This window comes from Peromyscus leucopus, chromosome 7, assembly GCF_004664715.2.
Source record: "Peromyscus leucopus breed LL Stock chromosome 7, UCI_PerLeu_2.1, whole genome shotgun sequence".
Taxonomy (NCBI): domain Eukaryota; kingdom Metazoa; phylum Chordata; class Mammalia; order Rodentia; family Cricetidae; genus Peromyscus; species Peromyscus leucopus.
This window is the reverse complement of record NC_051069.1, coordinates 9,969,768-9,993,291: the sequence shown is the minus strand read 5'-3', so window position 1 is coordinate 9,993,291 and position 23,524 is coordinate 9,969,768. Positions and strand designations below refer to the sequence as shown.

Genomic DNA, 23,524 nt, shown 5'->3' with positions numbered 1-23,524 from the left:
GTCTCCATGAAGCATCAGGAGGAGCCTAACAGCTCTGCAGCTGGGAGCTTAGTGTGCTGGCACTGAGCTCCCACAGGACTTTCAGCCTATGGTTTCTTCACTTAATATTAAGCAACCATAGGAATCTGCATTTCACAGTTAAGGTCTAATTTAAGATAAAAACTGAATGGGGAATGAGGTATAGTCCATAGAACATCTGCCTCACATGCAGGAAGTTCTGAGTTCCCGTGTTGTGTGTGACTCAGATGTGCGGCTGGAATCCCAACACTTAAACACCAGAAACTCTTCAAGATCATCCTTGGACAGAATAGCGAGTCTGAGGCCAGTCTGGGCAATATGATTCTCAGTTTCAAAAACCAAATGGCCCTCCCACTAAATGTATATAAAAATAAAAAGATGAAAATTTAATTTGGCACCATCAACTAGATCATAACTTGGAAAAGCTTGCTGGACTTAGTTAATGGCAAACAGGCAATAGATTTCTGTTGCCAGAACTACTGTGTTCTTTGGCCTTTTCTTATGTGCTTATGGAAATCAAATCATAAGAACTGAATACAAGTTCAGTAAAAGGTGTTATGAAGCTGTTTAGTTAGCCCTTGGTGCATATAGGCAAGAAAACGATCCCACGCCTTTGTGGTGAGCGTCACCGACAAGGTGACCTACAGTCTGAATGCAAACTGATAGGAAAACAGTACAGGAATGAGAGTCATAAATAGCATAAGAAAGCAGAAGTTCATGCTCAAAGGTATGGCCTTTTAGTATTTATACTACAAATGCCACCTCAAAGAATTATAAAATAACTCTTGTGTAAAAAATCCTCCTGTCTCTGATTTTTAATATCAGTCACTAAAGATTTAAGTGTCTATCAGACAAACACACATCCATTATCTCTAAGTTGGTGTGGTGGTATTGTGTTCCCCGAAATATTGTGCACCCTAATAAACTTATCTGGGGTCAAAGACAGAACAGCCACAATATTAAACATAGAGGACAGACAGGGGGTAGCACACGCCTTTAATCCCAGCACTTGGGAGGCAGAGCTAGGCAGAAATCCATGTGTTCAAGGATACAGCCAAGCATGGTGACTCACACCTTTAATCCCAGAAATCGAGCCTTTAATCCCAGGGAGTGATGGTAGAAGGCAGAAAGATACAAAAGGCATGAAGACCAGGAACTAGAAGCATTTGGCTGTTAAGCTTTTGGCTGGTTAAGCTTTTAGGTTTTGAGCAGCACAGTTCAGCTGAGAGCCATTCGGATATAAGGACACAGAGGCTTCCAGTCTGAGGAAACAAGATCAGCTGAGAAGTTGGCCAGGTGAGGTTAGCTGTGGCTTGTTCTGTCTCTCTGATCTTCCAGTGTTCACCCCAATACTTGGTTCCAGGTTTTATTTTATTAATAAGAACTTTTAAGATTCATGCTACAAGTTGGTGTCGGAAAGGGTGAGCACTGAGCAGTTTAGTCTTTTGATTTTAAAGTTCTCTTCCTTTGTGGGACAAATGGATGTTTGCGTCATTCACAGACACACATAAACAAGCCCCGGATGTTTTCTAGTGAGGCTGACTTTACTCACGGTGTGTACAGCTCATGATGCTGCACGAGAAAAACCTAAGTCTAAGCCAGTGTCCACCAGCAGGACCCTACAATGTTCATGACAACGTGGACTTTTTCTTATAAATACAAAGGATGATTGATATTAGGAAAAAACATTTCCTAAGTTTTTCATACTAATAAATACTCATAAAATAAATTTCTAGTTTATTTTTTCTTCTATAAACTCTAAAATATCTGCATTTGGATAGATCCGTGGCACAGCTCATATCTGAATTCTCAACATTTCCGTTTCTGTTCTTAATAAATTAGAACTGACAATCCTCAAAGAGCAAAGACATTTTAATTATTTTTGTTGCCTTTAGCTAAATGGCACACAAATAACAGAAACTCATTTATTCTGAGCTCTGCATATTACAAAAGGGAAATAGAAATGCACACTAAGATGGCATATTTACATATTTCAAAGAACAAATCTCTTTTTATGATTCCATAAATGTGATATAAAGATGAGTTATCACAACTGTATTTTATTTTTGAGCAAAAACATACCTAAAATATATGGCCTTGATGTTCCAGTAACTGTAGGAAGTTATCCCTTTAGTCAGATAGGAAGTCATGACTTATTGTAATTATATATTATTTATAGTAGTTTTTTTTATAATCTGAATTTTGAAAGCAGATGCTAATTTACAATGAATTGCTAAAACTGTTGGAACTAATGAGAGAGGAGCACAGGGGGACTTGGAATAAAAATTAGAAGCTGGCTTACTAAATCAAGAAGTGTAAGAAGCAAAATGTGATCAATATTTCTAGTAACATGGGAAAGCACCTGAAGCATAGAATGCAAAATTCATTCCATAAATAAAAATGCCACCGTATACCTTGGGCTGCTTCTTTATATGAACACATTTCGTGTGACTGCTCAACATTATAAATACTACATATTAGCGCAGCTGTAAACACTTCTAGGTTGGGAATGCCAAGAAACAAGACTCCTCTAGTGATCTGAGTGGGAAATGAAGCTTCTGTATATTTCTAAATTTATCATAACCTCTCCACTGGGGTTTTACAATGAAATGAAGTAGCAAGAAACAAAGCAGTTAAGTTGGGATTTGGAGAAACAGAATGAAATATGACATTTTAAAATATTTTGTTTATTTTTAAGTTTTTTTCCCCTCTGTCTTACCTTCTATCTTCCTGGTCTTGAGCCAACTTTATGCTTCTTAAAAAAAATTGATTGTCCTTTTATTCTCCAACTATTTCCACATGTATATTTATCAATTTATAAACAACAACAACCCTAGGTTCCTTTTTTTTTTTTTTTTAAGATTTATTTATTTATTATGTATACAGCATGTATGACTGCAGGCCAGAAGAGGGCACCAGATCTCATTACAGGCGGTTGTGAGCCACCATGTGGTTGCTGGGAATTGAACTCAGGACCTTTGGAAGAGCAGTCAGTGCTCTTAACCACTGAGTCATCTCTCCAGCCCCCAACCCTAGGTTCCTTTACAGCCTATGTTTAGGCTGTTATAACATTTATCTGGTTATTAAAGAACTTTTAATAATAATAACCTAGCTGGGCAGTGATGGCACACTCAGGAGGCAGAGGCAGGCAGATCTCTGAGTTTGTCCTGGTCTACAAAGTGAGTTCCAGGACAGCCAGAGCTACACAGAGAAATCCTGTCTTGAAAAACAAAACAGCCTAACTAACAAAACTTTTCTTAAGGAGATGGGCTATAAAGAAGATTCAGAAGGAAAGCCCTCCGTAGAGCAGTTGACAGAGCCATGGCAACAGGTCTTAGTGGCTCCTGCTGTGTTTCTTCTATGGCCATGAAAGTGTGTAAAGAGTACGGATCCCAGCTTTAGGAAACATGGAAAGGACAGAACTGAAAACTAATCATTCACCAATGACTTTATATTCAAGTCAAGGCTTAGTAAGCAATACAAGGCTAAGAAACCTTTTACTCCTTTAAGAACACAAGAACTACCAGTTAGTGGGATCTCAATGCTGAAAGCTTTCACTATGATAGCGCCTTTCTGAACAATCCAGGCAAATCAGGAAACACATATATCCTTTCATTCTTCATACATTTAAATAGTTCATTTGATTATAGAACAAGAGGTAATCAAAATGCCAGTAATTTATTACTAATTTTCACCTTCTTTCATATGAAGGCAATATTCAATTGCCATCCCTAATGCTGATGGGCCCAATAAATTAGGTATGAAATGAACTTCAACAACATTATTTTTTGCTTATAGGTTTAATAATTTGGTAAAATCTTATGACTTGATATTTGTTTCATTCAAACGACTGTTTCTTAAACTTCCCTTTCTGGTTTATAAGTACTCTTAAGTTAATTCTATAGGCATAAGGAATGCAGTCAGGCACAACAGGATTTTCTCCTCTTTCTTTTTTTAAAAATTGAGACCGGGGGTAGTTCAGCTGGCCTTGAACTCATGGTAATCCATCTGACTCAGCACCTCACCTCACCCCAAGTTCTGAGATTATAGGCATGGGTCACTAGGCCTGGTGCTCGTGTGTGTGTGTGTGTGTGTGTGTGTGTGTGTGTGTATGTATAAACAGTCTACAGCACTCCTTACTCCGCTCTTTTAACTGGAACCTGAAAAACAGCTGTGCAGTTATTTACTGAAGGCAGTACTTAGATGATCTACACCATTAGAGAAGCACACTTCAGAATTATTCAGCTCACAGTCCTACGCCTCAGTGTCTCTCCATTTTGATAAAGTGTAGAGTGGGTAGATTCTTGAAGTAAGCAGAATTTCTCATGTTCAGTAGAAAGAAGAAGTGTATATACTACCCTAAAGACAAGCATTAGCAAACACTTACTGGACACAGCAGGGAAACCCGCAGGCTGGTGGTAGCTATTTCACTGTCTGGATCTGCAGTTAATTTCTCTTTAACTGAAATGCATTGAAGAGAAAACAAACAGAATAAGTTTATTAAAGATATTACCAATATAACATATTTAAAAAGGAGCTTAAAATCTAAAAGCTAAATAAGTCAAAAATAATCTACTCAATTCTCTTCTAATCAACCGAAGGAACGCTAAGAGCAGTCACACAGCTTATATCCTTCAGAGGAAGCAAGGGAAGAAGAGCCTCACTCCGCAGCCTAGCTGAAGCTCCTGCAGAGCACTGGCCCTGCATCATGGTCCATAGAAATGCTCAACAGCAGCTTACATGTTCAGGGATGGCTGGCCCCTTTTAGTTATTATTCTAAGACACCAGTGATTTTCTTTAAAATTATGATTAATCTGTATTCTCTTAAAGGAAAGTAATAAAGTCGGGCGGTGGTGGCTCATGTCTTTAATCCCAGCACTTGGGAGGCAGAGGCAGGTGAATCTCTGTGAGTTCCAGGCTAGCCTGGTCTGCAGAGTGAGTCCCATAACAGGCTCTAAAGCTGCACAGAGAAACCCTGTCTCAAAAAACAACAAAAAGGGGGGGGGAGTAATAAAGATCAATGATAAACATGTTATGAAAAGAAAAGGTCCAACTATTTTCTTTACCACAAAGCTGAATCCTGCCGTCGACCCATTAACTCACTGTGAATCTTTAGCAAGTCAATCTGCCTCTTTCAGCTAAATGTTACTGTCAGTAAATCTGGAAGGTACACCAGATAACTTAAGTCTTTTCAGTTCAAACTTCTTACAACTTTTAAAAAGGAGCCAGCAATAATTGTACTTTTCATGGCTCTTCTTTTACTGTTCTCCAGTTTACTAGAAAAGATTCTCTATCTGTCCCACGTGTGGGGGTTTGAGTGAGAACAGCCCCCACAGGTTCATACAGTTGAATGCTTAGTCACCAGGGAGTGGCACTATTTGAAAAGGATCAGGAGGCGTGGTCTTGTTGAGGGAAGTGTGTCAATGGGGTGGGCTTTGAGGTTTCAAAAGCCCAAGCCAAGCCCATTCTCTCTTGGCCTGCGGGTCAGGATGTAGTTCTCCCTACTGCTCCCTGTGCCTGCCTGCCTGCCTTCATGCTCCCTGCCATGACGATAATGGATATGCCTTTGAAGCTGTCAGCAAGCCCTAATTAAATGCTTCCTTTTGTAAGCACTGACATGGTCATGGTGTCTCTTCACAGCAACACAACACTGAGATTCCAAGTGTGAACCCTGGGCAGCAGTTAACCTCCGAAGACAGCAGCCAACAACAGAAAACAGCGAGTCAGGAAATGACCAGAGAATATATTCTGAAAGTCTTAGAAATAGGGGCCTGTGGTGGAGTGGTTGTGAGCACAACCAACCACAATTTCAGGGCTTCTGTGCAGTAGTCGTGACAACACTGATGACACAGTGAAGAAAATGGAGTGGAGGAAGGACAAACTGACAAGCAAATGTCTGGGTACTGACTGCCACTAACAGAACTAAGAAGCCAGCCTTGATGAAGCACATGATCACACACACACAGTTTGGAATTTTAAGAATGCCCAAGTTTTGGACAGTCTACTAAAGTATTTTCTTACATTAGGAATCTCCACATAGAAGTACATCTGAATTACACCTGGAACATTCTAATTTATTAACCGACCACTACATTAGACTAGGGAAGAAGGATATGAATCAATGGTTTAAAAAGCTCAACAGAGATTCTGATGCCATACTAAGAAGGTAATTTGTAGACTACAAATCCAAAGTTTTCGAAGTCCGACTTTCATATCCCTTAAGTCACAAAACCTCTGGATTTCAGTTTGAAAAATAGGGCCATCAAGACACCATACTAACTAATACCAAATATAAATTAGGAATGTATGTGTTTGTCACTATTCACCCAACCTTAGCTAATTCTTTCTTATAAAATAATTTGAGCCGGGCGGTGGTGGCGCACGCCTTTAATCCCAGCACTCGGGAGGCAGAGACAGGCGGATCTCTGTGAGTTCGAGGCCAGCCTGGGCTACCAAGTGAGTCCCAGGAAAGGCACAAAGCTACACAGAGAAACCCTGTCTCAAAAAAAAAAATAATAATAATAATTTGAAAGAATACTAACTTAATTAGTAGGGCAAAGTGACTTTGTAATCCCAGAAGGATTGCTGTGAGTTCCAGGCCAGCCTGGTCTACACAGTGAATTCCAGGATAGCCTGGGCTACAGTATGAGACTCTGTTACAAAACAAAAATTCCAATTAACAGTAACAAATTCTAACTCTCTAATCCCCAGGGACAACAAATATCGGCCACAGAAAATAAACATGAAAATAGAATTCAAATGTGTTCCCAAAGGAGCCAGAAGAGACTGGCATGGGAGTCCATGAACTAGGTACGGTAAGAGCTGCCCTCAGTGTCAGTGGGACTCTCCAATTAACTGTGAAGGGAGCTAGGAAGTGGGCAGGACAGAACAGAAGAACACTGGAATTAGCCTTCGGATTTTAGTGTTCACACTAGCACCCCAGAGCTATCCAGCCACCATCAGCCCTAGCTGGGGGTTATCTCATTGATAACTCTGGACCTCAGCTCAGCCGGGCTTCCTTCCCTGCTTCTCTAGTTTGCAGATGGCACACTGGGACCTCTCAGCCTCTACAAACATGCAAGCCAAGTCCTCTATTAGTTCTTCTCACCAGTCTTTCTTTTTTTTAATCCTCCTGCTTCTCACGTGCTCTAGAGGACCCCGAGTAAGATTGTCTATTCTGCATGCCTTTACCAATCGGTCCAGCTGCACCCTCCTATACTTTAATGGTAATAGTGACTGTCTGAGCTTTGTGTAAACTTGCACTTGAATGCAGCAACAGCCTTCAAATCAAAACTCAGTGGTCAGTACTTAGAAAGGTAACAAACAGAGGAGGTCCCACAGGATATACGACATTGGGCCAGTAAGTCAGAATTTTGACATGTCAAGTCACTTTAGTAACTTTTCCCATAATCTAGTAAATGAGAATAACAGTTATCTCACAGCACTGGATTAAATGAGTTTAACACAAGGAAAAATGTCTTAAAATACCTAATATTATATTTAATAAATGCTAGTAGTTGTTACTTAAAATGATTTGCATGTTCCTTCTCTCGGAGATAGATTTTCTGAAGTCATACTTGCAGATCTCTATTACAAGCAGCAAACAGGCAGAAATCACCTTTGCTAGACCAGACCCAATCCTAGTCTTAAAATACATTTTGTAAAAAGTGAGGTAATGTAGGCTCTGCGTCAGCTATGAGCAGCTCAGCTGCTCCAGATTGAGGGTTCTAATCTATTCCACAATATATTGGTCATCTTTGCATCCACAGGATGTGTGGCAAGGCCATGGTCAATAGGGAGACCATCCAGCAGCTCCTGAAGGAGAATGGCTAGCTGATTGCTGTACTGCAGTATCAGAAAGAGGGCCGTGTGAACAAGTACGTGCAGCACCAGCATGTGTTACAGAAATCTCATTTACTAAGCACCACGGCAGATGCTGACACAACCAGTCTTACAAAGGCAGTGGAATAATCTTCTAGGAGGCTGTAGTTAGAAGGAGTGACAAAATGGAACTCATCTCCCGAGAAACAGAAAACACTGTTACCAACTGAGCTATTCTGAACATGGGTAAAAAGTCTGTGACTCTTTTTAAACTGTGCAGAAACTACTAATTTGACTATATTCTTAATGTAAATGTGTTAGTAATAAAGCATATCCCACAATTAGGGACTGAACCCAGGGTCTTGTGCCTGCTAAGCAAGTGAGTGCTCTCCGGTGGAGCTGGATGCCCAGCCCTGTCCTGTTGAAGATACTTTCAAAGATCTGACTAGGTTCTTGACTGGACTGGATCTCTTGATGATGAACTAGGAAACTGGCATGCAGTCATGCTGTCTTCTGCTCTAACACAGTCTCTCTCTCTCCGTCTAACTCAAGTCTCCAGCTGGGTTTCTCATAGTTTCCAGCATCTACACCTTGCACATCTTTTATGCCACATGTCTCAAAGGATGTATAACTGTCTGAATTTCAACATTTTCCAATTATGCATTAATAATAAATACAATTCAGTTACATGTATTGATCATGAATTCTCCAACTCATGTATTTATTCTAGCAGCTTCTTTAGAGATTTTTTGGGTCTTTTTTTTCTGTGTAAATAATCTGCAAATAAAGATAATAATTATTTCTGACCCCCTAATCTTTATGTTTCCTTTCCTTGCTGTGCTGGCTAGGACCTCAGAGCAACCAGTAGACACCAACACTCAACAACTTTATTCATAGTCTTAGAAGATTCAAGTTTTTACCATTAACTAGGATATTAACTCGAGTTTTTTTGTAAATGTTTGTAACATTGAGGCAGTTTCCATCTTGTTTCATTAATATTTTGCTGAGAGTTTTATCAGGAATAGATGTTAAATTTAGCCAACTGTCTCTTTTGCATCTAGAGAGGTAGTAATTAAAAAGTGAATTATAGATTAACTTTCCAAAGCTCAGTCAACTTCCTGGAATACCATTTTAAATAAGGGACTTATAATAATCAAAATATCAGAAAAAGAAAAAGGGGGGAGACTCTTGATTTCAAGGCTTGCTAAGAGGCCACAGTAACTGAGAATGTGGCCAATGGAAGAGTCCAGAAATAGATTCACATACCTATGGTCAATCAGTTTTTGACAAAAAGCCAAAGAAATGAAATGAGGGGAAAATATCCCTTTAAAGCAACATTGCTGGAACAGTTGGACACCTCGGAGGCAGAAAAAGCAAACCTTTGCACCCTGCTAATAACTAATGCCCTGTGATCTGTAGGAGGTTCTCTAGAGGTGGTTTTCTTGTGTTACTATGAGCTGCAGGGGTAAGAGTACTTTATGACTAAAGTTAGAACTAGTCAGGTATAAATGTCATCTTGCTATTGAATCCATGTTTGTTTTGTTTTTAGAGATAGAGTTTCACTGTGTAGCCTTGGCTATTCTGGAGCTCACTCTGTAGACCAGGCTGGCTTCGAACTCAAGAGATCTGCCTGCCTCTGCCTCCAAAGTACTGAGCTTAAAGGTGTGTACCACCAATGCCCAGTTGAATTCTTATGAGCTCCTAGTGTTAGCAACATGAGCCTGTAATGTATTAAATAAATTGAAATATAGTTTAATTTAAAGTTCAGCATCTTGGTTGTCACATTGTAAGTGTTCAGTAGCCATGTTGCTGGTGACAGCCACATAACTGTACAATTGTTTCAGACCGCCCTACTAGATGGTGCTGTTCTGGGTTCTAAGATTTCTCTCCCTCATTTAATATCAGACTATTTTAATTCAATATTTTAGAATTTTAAGGGTGAAAACAACTGAACACACTAAGCTCAACAGAGGAAACAAAAGGCTTTGAAGCCTGATTTCACTCTAGTTCTTTTCATCAGTTAACACTGATCACTGAGTACAGAAGTACATGCATGTGGGAAGCTGTGGCAGCAAGACCACAAACAAGAATAACTCAACAAAATGTCAGTTTACTATGTGTCAAGGGACTGTGTGGGGCACTAAGAACTCCAAGAAGAACGATATGAGAGCCAGCAGGAGAAGATGCTCAGTGGGGTCCTCTCCAGATGATAGGAGCCAAGAGACTCTGGAGGTGCTGGGAAACAAAGGACCATTGGAGTGAGGCAGTAGAAGCAGCTGGAAGCATAGAGAACACTCGGTGGAGGAAGAGATGGAGAGTATATGATGGGTCTTTACGAAGTAAAGTATGGGAAGAGTAAAAGAGAGATCTGGGGACGTACTAAGAACATCACATCCGTGTTGTGTGTCACACAAATGAAGCTGGAGATTTCATTCCACTGGTGTCAGGAGTTCAGGGGATCAAAGAGAATGCTAAGATCAGATGTGTGTCAATAATATAGGCAGCTACCAGGGAAGAGACAAGAAAAGCCAAGAAAGGGCGGAATACATCATTTAGGACAAAGCTTCTAAAGATAAAGACAAGATGTAAGGGTTTGAACGAGGGCAATGGCAGAAGACAGATTTGAGAAAGAGTTAGTTGGCAGTTGACAAAGCTGGATAAACTTCAAATTCTTGCTTCTGATGAAGTAGAGCAATGTTTAGGAGAAGGCAGTCAGCTTATGCAATCTCAAATTGGAGAAGAGAATTGAATGAAGATTTGTATTTGGGAGTTAGGACTAGTTTAAGCAGTAACAATGGACGTGAAAAGCAGAACAAGCATGGAATTCCAGGGAACATTTACAATATACTCCCACCCACACCCCCAGGATCTCACTACATAGTCCTGGCTGGCCTCTTAACTTCCAGTCTCCCTCTCCCTCCCCATGCTGAGATTAAGGGCCACTATGCCCAGCATTAGGATGTTTCTCAGTCCCCTGAAGGAAGGGGTTGAGGTCAGAAGAGGGAGGGGACAATTTCAAGGAGAAGAGGTTGGTATCCAATGCAGGAAAGCATCCAAGAGGTTGGACAGAGCAGTGAGAGCACCACTTCAGTCACTGCCTGAGCACATTCAGGGGAACTTGAGGCTCAGACTATGTGAGCGGCACAGAGGAGGTACACAGAGCAATGCAGACCGCCTTTGTTGAGAGAAATAGGACAAAGAGGCAGCAGAGTGGTTGTGTTTTGTTTGTTTTTGTTTTTGAGACAAGGTTTCACTGTCTAGCCCTGGCTGGCCTGCAAGATCAGGCTGGTCTGGAACTCAAGAGATAGCTGCCTCTGCCTTCCAAGTGCTGGGATTAAAAGCGTGTGCTATCACTACCCAGCAAGACGCAGGGTTAAGATATGAAGAAGACTTAACAGGAGAGCTGTCAGGAACACCTGAGGAGACCAGAGGAACTAGCAATGTGAGTGAAGGTCCAGTGAGGTGTCAGGTGTATACCGCTCTTTCTGAGCACTGTCACCTCAAACACCACAGGTCTAAAAGTGCAGTCAGCTCCTTCACAATCTCCTCTTTAAAATTTCATTTGCCAGTTCAGAAATAGCATTAAGGTGGAATAGAGTGCTTAAGAATGCAGGCCAGTGTGGTATTCAGTGAGCTAAGGGGCATGCTGCACAAACTGACCCCTGGAGCATATGCAAAGGTGGAAGAAAGGACTCCAACGGTGTCCTCTGGCTTCCACCCTACTCACTCACTCACTCTCACTCTTTCTCTCTCTCTCTCTCTCTCCCCTCTCTCCTCTCTCTCTCTCCTCCGCGCACACACACACAAACTTCTTTTTTTTTTTTTTAAGATATATTTATTTATTATGTATACAGTATTCTGCCTGCATGTGTTCCTGCTGGCCAGAAGAGGGTACCAGATCTCATTATAGGTGGTTGTGAGCCATCATGTGGTTGCTGGGAATTGAACTCAGGACCTCTGGAAGAGCAGTCGGTGCTCTTAACCACTGAGCCATCTCTCCAGCCCCTTCTTTTTGTTTTTTAAGTGAAAGGTCCCTAACTGGCTCCAGGGCATCAGACTTTTGCTGTGGATATTGCTCTCTATAAATAAAACACTGAGACACTGCAGCCACCGCCAGGACAAGCAGCATGTAAAGACTCTGGTAAGCCACCAGCCACATGGCAAGGTATAGATTTATAAAAATGGGTTAATTTAAGATAAAAGAACAGTTAGCAAGAAGCCTGCCACAGCCATACAATTTATAAATAATATAAGCGCCTGGGTGATTATTTTATACATGGATTGTGGGACTGCGGGGCTTGGTAGAGCCTGGAGAGAAGCTCTCCAGCAACAGACTTTCCCCCCTTGCTCAGCTGATGATCAGATGGTTCAAAACTGATCATGTCATTCCTCTGGTTAAGAATCCTTTTATGGCTTTCTACCACCTACCTTTATAGCACCTATGAATTCACACAGTGCCCCCATCCCACCCCAGCTAGTCTCAACCTTTTCAATATTGTAGTTTCCCTGGTCTTTTCACTGGGCACACTCCCTTCCAATCCTGGGGCATCACAGACAGAGGACCTGAATGCCCCAAGCTGTCCTTCAGAGTTCCCTGCCTTCCTTCCTCAAGGCACATGTCACAACTGTAACTTACTAATAATGACTTGGTCTGTCTTTCCCATCAGACTGTAAACTTTCGGGAGACACAGAGAAGGTGAGGTCTTGTGTAATTCTGTGCTCTGCTGTTCCTAGAACATAGCAGACTCTGCATTTAATTTCTTGAATGAAAATACAGAACTCACTTCATCTTATCTTGATGTTTTGGTTGTGAGCCTAGCCTTTACTGGCTGAACCATCTCTCCAGCCCACAAAATGCATTTTCTCAATGAAAAGTCTAAATTTTAAATACTATCAACCTTATTCCAAGACCATGATCATGCATGGACTTGACTAATATACAACTGTCAGCAGACCTTCCTTACAAGGTTAAGAATCACTTATAATCAGTGCAATTGTAAGCAAGTTCATGCTTCAAAAATTCCAAGAAAGCCTGGCGGTGGTGGAACCTGCCTTTAATCCTAGCACTTGGGAGGCAGAGGCAGGCGGATCTCTGTGAGTTCAAGGCCAGCTTTGTCTACTGATCAAGTTCCATGACAGCAAGGACTGTTACACAGAGAAACTTTGCCTCGAAAAACAAAAAACAAAAAATCCTGAGAAGTACATTTCTCGTAACTTAATTTATTTTTATAAATATAAGCATATTTTATAAGATATAAAATATTTTAATGACATAACTTTTGGGGAAAGTTATTTCTTCATAGGTAGCATGGAGGTGAATGCCTTTAGTTAACTGCAATACATTTCTTACTGGTAAAATCCAATTACTGTTCCATTTGTTCACCTGGCCAACAAGTAAGATAAAACAGGACTACCCTAAAACTCACTCAGACTAGTAGGGCATAAAGATGCAAAGGAACTAGCTTTGGAATTGAGCAGTTTTGTTGCTTAACAGCAGCTGAATGGGGTTCCTAGAAATGCCAACCCACGCCCCCTGACATGACCTTTAGGTGGCACTCTAGCTGCAAGTGCAGAAGAAACGAAGGCCTGTGCAAGAGCCTTTGTTGTTAAATCCAAAAGCTTCACCTTCCTTTTTCCGTGGTATCTCTGTCTTTTCCACCACTGTTTACCACACAATTCCATAATGCTTTCTGACTACCTGAAATCTATCAATGCAAGGCAAGAAGTCAGCCAGGAATGACTGCAGCTAGGCTGTAAAAAAGGAAAAATGCTTCTTCTCTTGTGCATTACTTCCAAGTAGATGTCTATCCTCTCTTCTCTGTCAGGATCTCCACTATTTTCTTGTCTCTGACTCCATTCCCCTAGATGCACAAACAGTGCTTTCATTTTAGTTCCTCTACTGACTCTCAATTTAAATGATCCTCCTGCCTCAGCCTGCTGAGTAGCTGGGGCTGTAGGTGTGTACCACCATGCCCAGCTATTTGCATTTCCAAAAGGATCCTTTTAGTACAGGGAAAAGAATCTCAAGTGAACTACTGCAGGTGCTCAGCTCATCAGGGGTGCTGGGATCTATCATTCTGCTACAGAAACAGGGTAGAGAAAGGATACAAGCTGTGCTCCAGGGGAGCTGCAATGAAGCTGGCCTTAGCATCTTACTTCTTCCCACCAGAACGCTAACGACAAATCCCAGAATGGGCTGCTATTGTTAACTCATTTTAAGAGCTTCAAGTGCAGGGTGTGGTGGCCCATGCCTATGATCCCAGCACTGAAGCAGGAGGACCACAGGTTTGAAGCCAACCTAAGCTACACAGTCAAGGATAGCTGTCACATTTTGTATGTAATGTACTGCTTCCTAAGCACCGAATCCTACTTTTAATTCTCCTACAAAGAACCCACAGCTCCTGAAAGGAGAATTAAGAACTTAGACTCTCTAGAAAAGCTAATGATGCTCAAGACTTGAGACGCAAGTCCATTTTTCAGATCTTACTTAATTTCAGTTTTAATATATCAAAACAAAACATCCAAGGGGAAGCTGTATGTGTATGTGTGTGTGTGTGTGTGTGTGTGTGTGTGTGTGTGTGTATGTGCGCGCGCGCATGCATGTGCGTGTGTGTCACTGTATGCACGGATAAAATTTTCAAAAATATTTTTTAAAAATCACATGTTAAAAACCTATCGTAAATAGACAAGAAATTCAAAAATGTGTCCAAGGTCTCGCACTTCCTTCTACCATCCCACTGACTTTTTTTATTTTGGGAAAGCAAGCAGACAGCCTCATATAACTGTGTGTATTTCTCTTGGATCTAAGATAGTCTTTTTTAAAAACAAAAAATGATTTATTTATTACATATACAGTGTTCTGCCTGCATGTATACCTGAGGGCCAGAAGAGGGCACCAGATCTCACTACAGATGGTTGTGAGCCACCTTGTGGTTTCTGAGAATTGAACTCAGGACCTCTGGAAGAGCAGCCAGTGCTCTTAACCTCTTAGCCATCTCTCCAGCCCTAAAATATTCTTGAGAACAAAAATAATGTTCTTGAAATTCATGCCAAGATTTCCTTTCCAACTCCTAAAATTTCTTAAACACTGATTTTATAAAGTTTTAATAAAACATTGCACTCAGGAAGTAACTTTACAAAGTAAATATTAAGATCTGTAAAACACAGATCATCAAATATAGCTTCATGACAAAGACATTAAAACTACCTTTGGATCTTAATTTACAAGCCACAATACTAGGTTCTTGGGAGTTTTTAATCCTCTACAATAGGTTCTAGTTAAAAAAGAAAACAAAAAAGAAAAAAAAAAAACACTAAAATCTGAGTTGAGAAAAACACTACTCTAACCTTAACAAGATAGTTTAGCTGCATATATGAAGTAAGTTTATCATACGTACTTAAAGCTCTAGAATGATCCGGATTCCTTATTCCCTTTGCTCGTAACCTCTGAAGAAGAACTGTTGAGGACAACTGTTTTACAAGATATACTGCCATGGAATAGGTCTGGAAAAAAAAAGATGTAGAAAACGAATGACATATTTAAGTAAACAGCACATCTATTTAACCCCACAGTGACAGGGAAAAAAAAACCTAACGCTTCTTGCAGCGTCTGCTGTGTGTCAAGCACTGTCTTAGGTGTTTTGATGATGCCTGACTGATACATTGCTGAGGTGGTGAGGTGGTTAAAAACCTATCTTGTGTGTGTGTGTGTGTGTGTGTGTGTGTGTGTGTGTGTGAGAGAGAGAGAGAGAGAGAGAGAGAGAGAGAGAGAGAGAGAGAGAGAACAAACTGAAGTAAAGAGGTAAAGAAACTGCCCTAACTTGTAGCATGCAAGCATTAAGCTGAGACCTTCCATCTACCTACAGCACTGAATATCTGAAGTTAACAGATTTAAGGTTCTTCACAGAAGAATACTATTAAGGCTAAGTATGAACCAAGGCTGTTAAGATGTTGAAGGTATCATAAACTGTATTTAGTAGGTAACACGTATTCTAAAATAGTAGCTATTAAATATTACCAATGAGATGGGTTTCTAGTCTACTTATTTAGTATCTCACTATGCCTGGGGTAACACTAGATCCTGGAGACACTTGACTTAGGCCAGGCGCACATCTTGCGGGTACATCAGTAAAGGCTGCCCCAAGAAGCGCTGCTTGAAGATGAGCAGGATACCCAATACCCACAGGGACCTCCTGAGAAGAAACAGGTAGCAAGCCAAGCTGAGTGAAGGGTACGTGATTGGGAAAGAGGAAGACTTGAAGGGACAAAAGAGAAAGGTCAGAATGAGAAGGATCTTTTTCTGTTTTGTACTGGGATCAAGAAGATCAAGACATATGGAAAGAATTGAGAAAACAGAGTTTTCAAGGCATTCCTGATACATACTACAGACCTCATTTCAACTCTGTCTGCCTGCAGCCTATAGGGGGAAACAGGTACAGCTGTATCTAGAAAGGCTGATGAAACTGAGTGAGGCACAGATTATATAATATGCTTATGACCATGTAACTGCTTGGATGGCTTAGGCAATAGAAACCAAGAAGAAAGGGCAAGGACTCCAGGAGGCAGTGAGCAAGGACCGTGCCATTCCACTAATTCTTGCTTCTGCACACCAGAGTTTATTAGAACCTCTTAGTCTAGCCCCACAAACATTCTAATCCATCCATCCATCCATCCATCCATCCATCCATCCATCCATCCCACCCAACCACCCATCCCCTCCAAACATCCATCCACCCATCCACCCACCCACCCAACCCATCCACCCATCCATCCATCCATCCATCCATCCATCCATCCATCCATCCATCCATCCATCCACCCACCCATCCATCCATCCCACCCACCCACCCATCCCATCCACCTATCTATCCATCCTGCCGTGTTAGGAACTGAAGCAAGGGCCTCACACATGGTAAGAAGGCACTCCACCACTGAGCTATTTTCCCAGCCTTAGTTTTACATTTTTAAATATGTATCTGCCTCTTAGCAACAAGAGCACACATCCTACAGAACCCTCTGAAGGGTTACATTTCCTGTGAAGTTCAGAAACCTATCTGTGTTCACATGCTGCATATTTTCTGGGAAAAAAAAAATGAAGTAGAAAACAGCAAATTTACTTATTAGTACATTTCATTGTGTTTTAACGAAAAAACAAGTAACTTTACAATGTCCCTACATTTTAAAGCATGTAACTTACTAATCTAATATAGAAGTGATAAGTGTCTTTTAGGAGGAAACCCAAGCCCTGTTCATCATCACTCCTTAATTGCTTAATGTTTCAGGTCAAACAGAAACTTGAGAGATACTAATCAACAATGAGATTCTGGACTAACTTCAATGTTCAAACTTGGAAATACCCCAGGGCTTTCTATTAGCATTTATGATGAGATCAAGTTAAAAAAAAAAAAAATCCAAGTTCAGCAAAAAGGTATGTGTGCTCTAGTTGAAACATGTAACCAGAGAAGAAAACAAAAACTGCAAGAATGCCAGGAATGAAATCCCACTTGTCCCAATGTCACAAGGAGACATCACACACAAAGATCCTCCAAAATGGCAGTGGCTAAGGAGACAGTGCTTCTGCTGCCCCCACAAGGGCCAGCTCTCTATATACATCATCTCACTTTGTTAATTTTGTCTGTATTTCCCCCAAAGTCTGTAAACTGCTTAAGTTCATAAGATATTTTCTCCATAATCAAAACATCTAGTCCTTCTGTCCCCCATTACAGAGGTGTCCAAATGATTCCTCCATCCACAGGAAGAGTTTAATAAATGCTAAATAAAGTAAAAAGCCATAGAGTAGAACAAGAAGTTACAATATGCTTCTCTCCTTTAGGGACTGTGTGGAGTTTATTTTCTTTGAAAAGACAAACTTCTGTCTCCTTTTTGCCTCATCTTCTCTGCTTGCTTATGTTATTAGACAGGGCCTCATGTATCCCAGGATGGTCTTACACTTTTTTTTTTTTTTTTTTTTTTGGTTTTTTCGAGACAGGGTTTCTCTATGTAGCTTTGTGCCTTTCCTGGAACTCACTTGGTAGCCCAGGCTGGCCTCGAACTCACAGAGATCCGCCTGCCTCTGCCTCCCAAGTGCTGGGATTAAAGGCGTGCGCCACCACCGCCTGGCCAGTCTTACACTTTTTATGGAGCCCAAGATGATGGATTTCTGATCCTCCTGTTTTCACCTTCTGACTACTGGAGCATAGGCACATGTCACCATCTCTAGTTTATGGAGTGCTTGGGATAAAACCATGGGCTTCATGGTAGGTAAGTATTTTACCAACTGAATTATATTCCCCAAGCCCCCAATCTGTTTCTAATAAAGAAATTCAGCAAAACAGGAATATTGTAAAGACATCATTAATGTAATTAAGTTCTAAACTAATAGTGGGGCTGGGCATGATGGCACATGCTTTTAATTCTAGCACTCGGGAAGCAGAGGCAGGTGGATCTCTGTGAGTTCCAAGCCAGTCTGGTCTACATGAGTTCTAGGCCAGCTAAAACTACATAGTGAGATCCTGCCTAAAAACAAAACAACCAAGCAAGCAAACCAAAACCCTTCATGGTAGGACTCAGAAGTTACGAGTACTTGAGGACCTGAGTTCTGGGGTTTTCTTACAAAGGTTTGTAACTAGTGGTGGATACAGGAAGAGTGCTGGGTGTATGTGCTGGCCTCTAGCCTAGGTCTGGCTATCTTGCCTCAGAGTTGCATCAAAGAGAGACAGAGGAGGCCACTGATGCCCTCTCTGGCTTCTGTGTGTACACACATACACATGCCATTCAAACACTAAATATCATAACAGTATTTTCCTTAACAAAGGAACAATAAAGATGTTCAGTAGCACCTATGTTAAATTTAAAAAGTTCCAGTTAACAGAAGAAATAAATGAGGCATATGTATGTATTTGTGTAAATGATAATCTCAAGCTAAACCCTTCCTGGAAATACTAAAAAAACAACTAAAAAAAAAAAAAAAAAAAAAAAGCAATATATGAACTTAAGTAGGAAACATCCACAAACAAATAGTTTCTGAATAAGCCAGTAATAAACCCTAGAAAATGTAACAAGAACAAAAGATACACTTAGAAACAGCAACAATAAAATCAACACAGGAATTAAAAAGGACTTACAGAGACAGATACTAAACCGATTCAACTACTGAGGAGCATCAAGGAGAATCTGAGTGAATAGAGAAACACGGTTCCTGGAGTGGATAACACTATTACCATTAAAAACCCCTCCCAGTCCCAGAAGTTCCACCTGTGACATTGAAGAACTCTTCTCAGAGTCTGGGAAACAGTGAGGCAGAGTGAGGAAGGAGAAGAAGGCACATGGTTAAGTAATTCCACAGTTCATGTGGTAGAATAAATGTGGAGAGAAGGTTCACCATGTCTCATGCTAATAACTTTGCCAACTCTCCTCCAAGTCCTTCTTTGTAACTTCTCTCTTAGCTTAACTCATATTTCCTACTTGACAGAGAAATCACCCAATCAGAATGTAACTCTCCAATCGTTTCACTGTCGCAGTAAAGAAGCTGCCCTTTGGGCTGGAGAGATGGCTCAGCCGTTAAAGGCTAGGCTCACAACCAAAAATATAAGAATCCTGCCTACCATGAGCTCCTTGGTGGATGCAATTCACTGCTGATCATCCCTCCTTCCTGTACGTCTCTCACTCTCTAAAAGATCCCCACCATCATCCAGACACATTTAAAACTCTCCCATTAAGACAAAGAACTTTCAATCTCACATCCTTCCAGCTCATCTCCGTCTCTCTCTCTCCTGACTGACAGGCTTGTAATCCTCCATCTCTACAGCTCACCTATCACAACTGAACATTCCAATCTTCTATCAAAACTTCCCCTGCTAATGTCACCCGTGTGTCTCAAGTCAGCTCTTTTGTGTCCATAAGTGCATCTGTGTGTGCACATAAAGGCCAGATATTGACACTGGGTGCCATTCCTTAATGACTAGGTTAAGGCTCCCATGAACATTCCTGTAATAGCTGGCTACTGAGATGTGACTGCTGTATGGTTTTGTCATCTACCCCAACTACTTAACCACTCTAAGGAGCAACCCTGTTCTAAAGGAAACATGTAAACTTTCTGCTTAAAAAGAGAAAGCGCTTACCTCTGACATTTCCTACCACGCCCTGCATGGCTGAGCCCAGTCTTATTCTCCAGAGAGGTCCCTGCTGCTCTTTCCGCTCACCGCACTTCAGTGCCTGGGAAAGCGGAGGCTAACCCTTGCCACTGGGCTGCTGTGTTCCTCTCAACTGTTCCCGACTCCCACCCTTCTCCTCGCTCTTCTCTCAAGTCACTGCTTCCTCCAGGAAGCCTCCCCTGACCTCTCTTCTCTTTCAAGTCCTTGACTACACGAAGATCCCAGTCACTGCTCCTTTACAGCACTTAAACAGGGACAGTTCCTGCGTGGAGTGTATGTACGAAGCCCCAGAGAAACAAGGATTTGTTCGCCCTACAGTAGTATTATGCAGTCATATGACACACAGTCAATAAATCTTAATTCATGCATAGAGGGGTTTACATTAAAAAGCTACATTAATTTTTAAACAAAAATTTAAAAGACTAACCTAGAAAATGAAAGCTAGACTAAGAAACAGTATAGACAAAGTTCAGAAACAGGAACAGAATATAAAAAATTATTTATGTAACAACGGTAGCTTCAGAACTACCATTTACTTAGAATTGGGTTGACTAGTGAAAATAATTTTCTCATACAACATATGAATTCAAGATGAATTAAATATTTAAAGATAAAACAAGAAACCTTTGTACTCTAGTAGTCTAGCTTATTAACATCAGCTTGGCAAGCATACATAGACAGAGCATGATGGTAAGGGGAAAAGACTATAAGCCAAAAAACTGATTAACATTTGGTGCTACGAAAATGTAAATCTACATATAAATAACTGGATGGGTAGAAAGCTAACCAACTAGAGACAAATATTTACAAGATATATCAAAGGATGAATTCTCAACATAGTAAACCTAGTAAGATAACTAAGAAAAGAACAAAAGAGAAACAGACATGGATGCAAATTTAAAATGTAAATAGTTATAAACACAAAAAATGTTCACTTTTACTAAAAACAAAAGGGGTACTAAATGCTAACATTTACTTAAAGGTAAAAAATTTTTAAATGATAATATTGTTTGCAAGCAAGCAAATAAACACTATATATCAGAGAACACATTTGTAGATCTTTGGGGAAAGCCATCAGTCAATGTACAAAAAACTTCTCAAAATTCTTCATGCTCTTTGGCTCTGAGAATTTACTGTAAGGAAGTCAGCCTGCATGTATGCAAAGCCACAGCTGTCAAGACAGTACTCAGAGCTAAGTACTCAGCACCAGAGACTAGGCTAAGCAGTAGCATATTCTTATTACCGTATGGTATAGCCAATTCAATGCAGCAGAAGACTATGTAATGACACAGGAAGAAGTTTATGATAAAGTATAGAGTTAAAAACCAATGGAGACTACATGAACCTGTTTCAAGTAGGAATAGGCTAAAAATTCACTGTGAGACGAAAATCCTTTTCTACTCCTTTATAGTATAACTCACACATTATAGGCATCCATGGTAATTAACGCTTCCTCATGACAGGAAAATAGCTACAAACAGAAGCTTACTTACTCTTCCAATTTCTGCAGTCCAAGAAACAACAATGGTATTTGGTACTGTCGTAGACAATCGGACAAGTGAGGTGATATTAATTGGTCGGCTAGGTCGCTTTGGTTCCACACCGTTTTTAGTAGGTGGAAGGTAACCCTAAGAAAGAAATATAATTTATTTCTACTATTTCCACAATTGTTTCAATTTCTTAAAAAACAACAACAACAACAAAAACCCTACAAAGTATGGGCTAGAAAATACCAATGTTTTCATTAAAAAGTAGGGAAGCAAACATTTATAAGTTACCTAGGCAATGATTTCTCTAAACAACCTAACAGTCTCATTTTAGCAAGCCTGAGGAAAAACGTGATAGAAATTCAAAGTCTCTTAAATCTCAGAATCAGAATGAGTTCATAATGGCTTAAAGAGGTATACAAACTCCATCTAAGGCACAGCAGCATTCTGAATGCCACTCCCTACAGGAATATAGCTGAGATTCTGTTTCCTGAAAATCAGCACAACACTGATGCTACCATGGGCAATGCTACAAGTTTCTATCCATGGCTCCATGTCACAGCTGCTAACTGAAGTTTGCAAGTCTCACCTAGTCAGATGAATACACAGTAAAATATCCCCTTCCTGTGGTCGTGGGACTGAACCCAGGGTCTTCTCGATACTAAGCAAGCACTCTACCACTGAGCACTGCCCTGTTTCTTAATGTAAAATTGTAATTAAAAACATCTAAGATGACTTATGTAATAGTCACATATGTAATGTAGTTCAAAACTTGTTTTTAGAACTTACTGGAAGGCTGCATGGTTTTGTATTCACTTTCACACAAAGGTTGGGTGGGAAGTGATCTTCTTGTGGACAACTGGTTTCTGATAAACAAAACCTAAATGGCAAAGGTCAAGTTTAATTTCCTTTATTAAAAGATAACCTCTAACATTTTTATTTGATAGCTAACTTGAAAAATGATCAATTTTAAAACAGAAAAAACAATAAAAACAGTATATTCTACATAAAGAGTAAACACAGGCAAACAGGTTTAAAACACCGTTGATCTTTGAACATAGGTCTGAATTGTAAATGTGCGTGTGCATAAATCTGTGATATCTTAAACAGACTAGAAGAAAAACCAGTTAGCCTAGATGTTGAAAAACATTAAGAATTAAGACAGCCCATAAATGCACAAAATATATGTGGATGACAGTGTTCCAAATTACTACCAAATACATATAAATCTACTACTTAAATGTTAAGGTCCATCAAACTTAGACACCCAGACCAACCACACGTGGTGCCATTCTCAATCAGGGAAAACAAACACAAAGCTGGACAACTGTACAAGACAGCAGTCCACACTTATGCGCTGGAGAGCCGCCCCAGATGCCTCCTGTTTCTGGGCAACTGGAACAGACCCTGCCTATGTCCTGGGAACAGAAGTAAAAAGGAATCAGCAGTGTCTGCAAACAGAACAAGAGTTCCCAAACTGCCTCCTATTTCTAAACCCGAGAGGACCCACTTCCACTGCTCGGGCTCAGTCATCTCTTTGAGCAGTCCCTCAATCCCACAGACAGACAGTCACAGTAAAAATGGCCTCACGTGGTTCTTGCTTGTTTTCACCAAATATAGCACATACAGAGCATGGACTAATTGGTTGTCTAGGTTATCAGTCAACTATTCACAATTAGGTTTGGGAGAGACTCCAAAGTTACATGTGGCTAGGCAGAGTGACCACACCTTCAATCCTAGCACTCAGGAAGCAGAAGCAGGAGGATCTCTGTGAGTTCCAGCTAAACAGGGCTATGTAGCAACATCCTCTCTTAAACAACCAAAAAGGTTACACGTGGATTTAGGACAAGAGGTTAGAGTTTGCATCCTTAGCTCCTTATACCTCACCTAAGTTGCTTAAGGTCAGCAGTAAACAGTTCCATCGAGTATCTGGATTAGCAGTTAAAACTACCAACTTGCAGTGATGACTTTAGAATCATCTAACTATCTTCTGAGGAACAGTAACTGCCTCAGTATTAGCAGGTGTTAAAAATCAATTTTTTCAAC

General features: G+C 40.5%; 1 protein-coding gene across 2 annotated transcripts in view; it reads right to left on the bottom strand.

The window, feature by feature from the left end:
- Positions 1-23,524, bottom strand: part of Pias1 (protein inhibitor of activated STAT 1) — a 113,937-nt gene that overhangs the window by 20,696 nt on the left and 69,717 nt on the right. For both annotated transcript variants that reach the window (XM_028867044.2, XM_028867051.2), the window contains exons 5-8: positions 22,268-22,358; positions 21,485-21,619; positions 15,237-15,342; positions 4,406-4,479 (exon numbers count right to left, since the gene is read on the bottom strand). In XM_028867044.2, coding sequence (XP_028722877.1) covers positions 4,406-4,479; positions 15,237-15,342; positions 21,485-21,619; positions 22,268-22,358 — 406 coding nt within the window. The remainder of the gene's footprint in view (positions 1-4,405; positions 4,480-15,236; positions 15,343-21,484; positions 21,620-22,267; positions 22,359-23,524) is intronic.